This window comes from Pseudorasbora parva, chromosome 23 (assembly GCF_024679245.1).
Source record: "Pseudorasbora parva isolate DD20220531a chromosome 23, ASM2467924v1, whole genome shotgun sequence".
NCBI lineage: Eukaryota > Metazoa > Chordata > Actinopteri > Cypriniformes > Gobionidae > Pseudorasbora > Pseudorasbora parva.
The window spans coordinates 35756789-35764431 of NC_090194.1; the positions used below are offsets into that span (position 1 = coordinate 35756789).

Sequence of the window (7643 nt, forward strand, 5' to 3'; positions counted from 1 at the left end):
AATAATTTATTTTGTTTCACTATAAAAAAGTAAATCTTTCACAAAATTGTAAAAAGACCGGAACAATCTTGATATTGTTTTGGTCTTACATTTCTTCAGCGCCGATCAGAAGATTATAAAAGCATAATGGGTAATACCTAAAGATCGAGTTCATTTTTTTTTTTAAAAGATCACATTAAGAAAACATCAACATTAAATAAAGAATAAATAAAATCACACAGCATAAACAATCACTTCAGATGATGTCACTTCTGCAGCAACCAGGTTCGAGCACAGCCAGGTAGATCAGTCAAGTTCCTCAAGGGGTCAAAGGGCATCAGGCTCATTCAGTTACAACCTTCAAAAACCCTTTTGGCAACAAACGTCAATTCACCTTTGCTCTCATAAGCTCATCATATTTGGCCAGCAGTTCAATCATATTCCAAAGCTGAGAATTTCAATATTTACAAGTAAATTAGGACATAAATACTGTACTTCCCACCCCATACTCATTTCAAAGCCTTAAGTGAAAGACAACAAAAACGAGGACAGAATCGCTAGTATAAAAACAAAAACACCAGTGTGCAATTTCGGAAGTCTTAAATCCAGTGATAAGGTGGCTGTATTCCACATTAGTTTTAACATAAAACAGGGGAGTGGAACATGAATGCATGAAATAAAAAGGATTATTCCCACTTAACAGTTCAGGAGCGTCACTATTAGCTGGCCAAAGGGAAAGATCACTCAGATTTCTTGAGAAGGTAGTTCCCATTCTGCAGTACTTTGGGAAGCCGCTTGCCTTTGGTGTAGGCGTGATAGTAAAAGTGGAGGAACAGGATCAGGAAGATCAGGCCATAGAGGCCGATGACGTACAGGAAGACGGGGAACTGGTAGGGACAGTCCTTCATGAAGAAAAACTGGCCGATGTGAGCCGTGATCAGCACAAACTGAACCTGAACAGAACGGGCAACCAGTTTAGAGACAGAGACACTAGGGGTGGGTACACTGTAAAAAAATAAATCAAGTCTCCGATTGAAAATTCTCGTGACTGATCACATCTAAAAATTATGCGGTTTAAAGGGTTAGTTCACCCAAAAATGAGAATGATGTTTATCTGCTGACCCCAGTGCATCCAACATGTAGGTGTGTTTGTTTCTTCAGGAGAACACAAATGAAGATTTATAACTCCAACCGTTGCTGTATATTGCATGTCAATGGGGTGCTTTCTATGAGAGCCACTATGAGAGTAAAAAACCCATTATCTAAAATCTATATTAAATCCTGTGGCTCGTGATGATACATTGATGTCTTAAAACAGGAAACGATCGGTTTCTGCGAGAAACCCAACAGCACTTATTTTTTTACCTCCGCAAACAAATCTAAGTGTTCCCACTCGTCAGTACTTCCATTGAAGGTGTTCAAAACCCGGCACGATCATAGATAGAGATTAATATTATTTATTTATATAATATATGCCTGATTTGTCTCAATCAGTTGAACGAGGCATCTATGTACACATTTCTGATTGCACCAGGTTTGCATCAGGGTTCATGAAAACCCGACCCGGGTTCAATTCGGTAATCAATGCCGGGACGTGGTTGCTTTCACACAGAAGGCGACCCGGCAATGTTCCGGGAATATTGCGGGTCTGACGTGCAGTGCGAAAGGGGCTTTACAGACACCAATCTTTTCCTGTTTTCAGACATCAATGTATCATCACGAGCCACAGGATTGAATATAGATTTGCATGAATGCGTTTTACTCTCAGTGGCTCTCATTTAAAAAACAAAATACATTTACATGCATTATACTGCAATGGTTGGAGTTGCTACAGAACAAACATGTTGGCTGCACAGGGGGTCAGCAGATAAACATCACTTTTTTGGAACTATCCCCTTAAGTCACAGAAATTCAATTTGGCCAACTGAAAAATTTAGATGCGATCACTCACTTGAAAATTTTCAATTGGAGACATGAATTTTTATTTTATTTATTTTTTTAGTGTAGAGAAGCTTGTGAAGGGGGAACTTACCAGCTGGATGGTGGTCATGTACTTTTTCCACCACAGGTACTTCTGGTAGGCGGGTCCCATGGCAGAAAGAGCGTAGTAGGAGTACATGATGACATGGACAATGCAGTTCAGCAGCGCATGGAACGTTCCCAGACCACCTGAGAAAGACAAATAAACCATTAGCACTGAATAGCGGTCAATAAACCGAAAATTTTAAAAAAAAAGACTTCAAAAAGCAAAAACTGGTGGCAAAAAAAGCTGGCAATGTTGCTCATCTTCAGAAGACTAATATTGCATAACATTGACAAGTCACAAACATACATATGGGTTACTATATTAATTATATGGGGGGGGGGGGGGTTATATAAAATAGGCACAATGGAAGATATTGGGATAAAAAAATAAATAAATAAAAATCCACAAACCGCTAGAACAACATTTTGTTGTTGTGTGTATTTGCATTATCCCAAATGTTTACAAGAATGTTTAATTACAGAGAAATGAGCAATTTTGACCAGGTCACGGACCTTGTGTGCGTCACCTATCAATGTCATCATACCAGAGTTACTCTCGTGTTCCAGTTTTATTTCATAAAAACACCAAACCCGCTTTAATATCTGATCGGTTTTATTAGACCGGTGAGCAGTTTGGATCATTGATGGACAGAAACTAATCATCGTTTCTGTCAAACAAAGAGACGATAGTCTCAAAACGATTTCCCCAGGTTAAATAAAGGAATAATACAATTTCTCTCCAGCTCAGTCTTGTTTAAATCCGGTTCTTCATTTACTCTTCGAGTACCATGTCTAATATGATCTCGCTCACTGCGATGCGAACAAGTGTCTCATGGTAGCGCAGAGTAGCATTATAACATCACTTTAACACACTCATGTGTAATATGATAAAACAGTGCTACGGTAGAAAAGCTCTGCGAAATCAGGCTTCAGGCGACGCCTTTGTTTTGAATAAGTGACCTCTAGCAGTGAAAATTTACATATTGTGCCTTTAATTTGAGTGAAGGGTTTGTACAGATACTGTAAAATTAAATTCTAGGATTTTCTATGTTTTGCTCTTCAAGGGCTACAATCAGAGATCTCACTTATCAAACAATATATTTTTGCTTCCAAAAATCTCTAAGGGGCAATATCACGTTCATAGCCACCGAAACGGCTCCATATCTATTGCAGACGGGCCGCAGCGATAATTTGGCATAAAATTGAACACCAATTTCACATATATTGCCTGTCAATAATTCAAGCACTTTTCATTAATATGGCTGTTTAAGGGTTTTCCAGGACTTACCCATAATGTAAATTCTCACCGCAGCTCAGTTCAAAACAAAGGCATGGCTTGATGACGCCTTGATTTCACAGCTTTTATTATGTCGCAGACAAGAATATGCACAAGTCAACATGATGCGCGCAGTAAATCAGGAACACCAGATTTAAACAATAAGACTGTTGAGCTGTATAACAAGGATTCGTTTTCTGTCCATGAATTATACAAACAGTTGCTCACCGGTCTAATAAAACACGTCAGATATTAAAGCGGCTTTGGGGTTTCCATAGTTTCTACAAAATAAGAGCAGAACTCGAGGGAAACGCAGGTATGATGTCGTCGACAGCCCGTGTCCTGGTTAAAATTGCTTATTTTTCTGGATTTAAACGTTCTTCAAAACATTTGGGATAGCGCAAGTACAGAAGTCAGAAATGTATAAACCAGTTTAATGAAGCCTGAAAGGTTTCAGTCCAGGTAACCAAAACTTAAGACCTCAAAAGATCATAAAGGCATTGTTAAAAAACAAAAACCAATCCACATGTTTAAACACAGGTCGGCATATAACGCAATCATATAATAATAATAATAATAATAATAGATTTTATTTATAATGCACTTTTCATTCCGAAGAATCTCAAAGTGCATATCCCTTCACAAGACTCATACTAATTAATTTTACAACGCCTACATGACCTTTCTGAAGCCAAGTGAACTTGAATTTCAATGGAGGGACAGAAACCTCATTTAAAAAAAAAAAAAAAAAAAAAAAAAAAAAAAAAAAACGTTTTTTTTTGCATCATTATGGTTTGGTAAATGACAATTTTAACTTTCAGGTGACATCCTTTAAGTGTCAATCGTATAATACTTTACCTGCGGCAAATCTGACCCCAAACCACCATGTGAAGGGCATGATGGAGTGATGGTAGACGTGAAGGAAAGTAACCTGGCTGTTCTTTTTCCTCAAGACAAAGAAAATCTACAAAAACCAAGGAACAAAAGAGGTTTAGAAATTGTCTTTCATAAAAAAAGATAATGTTTTGAATGCAAAAGAAATGCACTTACAGTATCAAGCATCTCTATGAACTTGGAGAAGTAGTACAACCAGCAGGTCCATGCCATCTAAAAAAGGAAACGAGATGGTAAAGGAAATGACTAACTGTTCCACGCGTCATCAGACAGAAACAAATGCAGGAATGTGATGCATTCACATACCCTGAGAGCCTGAGGAGAACTGGAATAATCCACGAGGTCACACCTATAGGTGTATCCGTTCGCCCAACCAGACATGAGAAACTGCAAAGAGATACTGATATTATTATTACTTTTATTTGAACAGGGACAGTGCACACAAAAAAAAAAAAAAAACATTAACCCTGTTTATAGCAAGGGGAGATGTATTGCACCAGGTTTAAGCAAATTGGTATTTTCCACCCGTAGTCACTGGGCAGGTACATACAATACATTAACAGTTACGAAGAGCCTAAACGAGCAAATACAGTTATGAATACACATTTCCACATCATTTAAACTACGAAAATGTGATAGCTACTAGAACTGGCTTAAAATACAGAATTACTAATAATAGGCCTCCTAAAATTATAATATGTAATTTAAGGATGGTTAGAAAACATGAACACTTGGTTGTTTTGTCCCATGTTTGGGTCAAATATGGACAAATCCAACTATTGGGTTAAAAATTGTAAACTAATGGTTGGGTTTCTTCATATTTAACAAAGTTTTTTAAATCATGATGTTTTTCCACATCATTTAAACGGTTACTAAAATCCTAAATGTGCACATGATCAATTACAGAGTTATGAACACACATTTACCCCCCTCCCACCACCTTTTATATATAAATAAGCCCCTCCACACACACACACACACACACGTCTACAAATTTGCTGTGACAACATCCAATGTTTTGAGACATAAAATCCGATGATAAACAAAACAACAATAGAAAGGAAAGCTTGCATGATGCAACAGAGAGCGTTCACAAACCTCATAGATCATGTAGAGGGAAAACGCCACAATGCTGAAGTTATAGACGATCATGACACGCTTGAGGTCAAAGGGCTTGCGGTTCTCCATCAGCCGAGGACCCAGGGATGTCACGAAGTAGATGTAGCCTGCGATGATCATGGTTTGAGGGAACGGGGAGGCCATAAGCAGCCAGTTACCAGTCCGTGGATCTGCAAGAGATGCAAAACACATCATTTTCCAGCCAGAAACCTCAGTCATGCGTGAGGAGGAGGAAGATGCTGATGATAAAAAATAAAAAAATAAAAAAATGCTTGGTTAAAAACAACCCAAGTTGGGTTGAAAATGGACAAACCCAGAAATTGGGTTGTTTTTAACCCAGCATTTATTAGAGTGCAAACTCACCAGCTTCCTTAAGCCACTGATCATACAGAAGAACGGCTCGTGAGGTCAGGGTGTTGAAAGCCATGTCTAAGGAGTCTTTAGGCTTCTCTTCTAGAGAAAATAAGGAGATTAAGTTAAACTATAGAGTCTGTTAGTGCCTGAAAAGCAAGATAAACCTTTAAATGTATAAAGGGTTTCCGAAAACTCTCACACCACTCCCAAAGATAAACCCACACCCAAACATAACTGGAAGGACATGAAACCTCAGTAGATTCCAAATATTTTAGTATTGCAATTAATACTGAAACTATTTCACTAGCGTGAAAACCATCTTGCCTTCATAAAAGAGCGCTAGATATTTTCAAACCACCCTGTTAACCTAAACAGGAAATATTATTAAAAGTCCTAGGACAGAAATGCAAACCTTTTAAAACCCGATGTCGTGCTCCTTCCACGCGTTCCCTCCGCCTCCTCCAATCAGTTCTGGTGTGTCAATTGCAAGACTTTCTATAAACTTCCAGTACTTATAGCTACAACCTGTAACCCTGGCCCCGCCCATAATTATTCATATATGGAGATTCCGTTCCATGAAACTTCCGGAATGTAGGTCGAAACTTTGAGGCGGCCGCTCATTGGCGTTTCCATGGTGGCGAGCATGAAAATATGAGCGGAACGCGGACCGAATGTCAACAGCAGGTGTGTGTCATTATTTTGACCCCAGAAAAAGGCTTCAAAACGACGTGGAAATGGTGGACGACGTGTAAATATACGGACTTTTGTTTTAAATGTGAATATAAGGGGGGGGAAAGTATGTTACTCCTCAGAAACAACAGAAAACGGGGCTATAGTCACACTGTATTTCTCAAGTTTGGTTTATCCTTCAAGGTCAATTTCTGTCTAGACACACACCTTAAAGTCAAGAAAAAAGGTTTAAAAACAGCTACTGTTGTGTTATTGACCAGTGTAAAGGATACACGTTGACCTTTTGTGACAACATGCCCCAAACTGACTCATTAATTATTACAAAAATGTGATACTAAAATGATAATATCTGTATAATTTAATATAATGATTACAAAACACTTTAAAAATGCTGGGTTGTTTAATCCCAAATTCGTGTGAAATATTGACAAACACAACTCTTGGGTTAAAAATTTAATAAAACAAATTTAAACCAATGGTTGGGCTTGTCCATGTTTGACCCAATAAATTGACCTTTTGTGACAAAATGCCCCAATTTGACTCTTTTTATAAAAATAAAAAATAAAAAAAAGATTTAGCTTAAACGACAGAATTATACCAATAATACTAATATCTTTATCATTTAATATAATGATTACAAAGCACACTGTAAAAATGCTGGGTTGTTTTAACCCACGTTTGGGTCAAATATGGACAAACCCAACCTTTGGGTAAAAAATGTACTTTAAAAATGTAAACTAACGGTTGGGTTTCTTCATATTTAACTCAAATTGTTTTTTTTAATTTTACATTTTGTGACAACATTCCCCAATTGTACCAATTTTATTACAAAAATGTGATAGCTACTAGAATTAGCAGAATTACTAGTAATAGGCCTCCTAAAATTATAATATATATTTTAAGGATAATTAGAAAACATGAAAATGCTGGGTTGTTTTATCCCATGTTTTTTTTTTATTTTTTATTTTTTTTATGTAACCCAACAGTTGGGTTTGTTAATATTTGACCCAAAACTTGGGATAAAACAACCCAGCATTTTTATATATTAGCTTAAAAGTTATATTGCAGTAAACTAAACAAAAAAAGTTTTGGTCAAATATGGACAAACCCAACCATTGGGTTAAAAATGTAATAAAAAAAATTGTTAAACCTGGGGTTGGGTTTCTCCATATTTGACACAAACATTTTTTTTAAATTTTACCTTTTGTGACAACATGCTCCAATTGTACCCATTTTTATCACAAAAAATGTGATGGCTACTAGAATTAGCTTAAAAGACAGCATGATACTAATAATACAAAAATTA

The 7643-nt window shown here is 37.0% G+C and overlaps 1 protein-coding gene across 1 annotated transcript; it reads right to left on the minus strand.

The window, feature by feature from the left end:
- Positions 1–88: 88 nt before the first annotated feature.
- Positions 89–6172, minus strand: elovl7b (ELOVL fatty acid elongase 7b). The gene is made up of 8 exons (XM_067433610.1): positions 6060–6172; positions 5657–5746; positions 5273–5463; positions 4481–4561; positions 4331–4387; positions 4139–4244; positions 2012–2148; positions 89–932 (listed from the first exon to the last, which is right to left on the minus strand). The coding sequence occupies exons 2-8, from the start codon at positions 5718–5720 to the stop codon at positions 720–722; spliced, it is 849 nt and encodes a 282-aa protein (XP_067289711.1). The 5' UTR covers positions 5721–5746; positions 6060–6172; the 3' UTR covers positions 89–719.
- Between the last annotated feature and the right edge of the window lie 1471 nt (positions 6173–7643).

What these genes read in the sequence shown, in the direction of transcription:
- elovl7b (XM_067433610.1), bottom strand. Translation starts at nt 5,720, where the DNA reads ATGGCTTTCAACACCCTGACCTCACGAGCCGTTCTTCTGTATGATCAG. An exon ending in CCCTCTACATGATCTATGAG is followed by an intron (nt 4,562 to 5,272) that starts GTTTGTGAACGC and finishes ATCTCTTTGCAG; the next exon opens with TTTCTCATGTCTGGTTGGGC. An exon ending in TGGGGTCAGATTTGCCGCAG is followed by an intron (nt 2,149 to 4,138) that starts GTAAAGTATTAT and finishes TGTCTTTCTCAG; the next exon opens with GTGGTCTGGGAACGTTCCAT.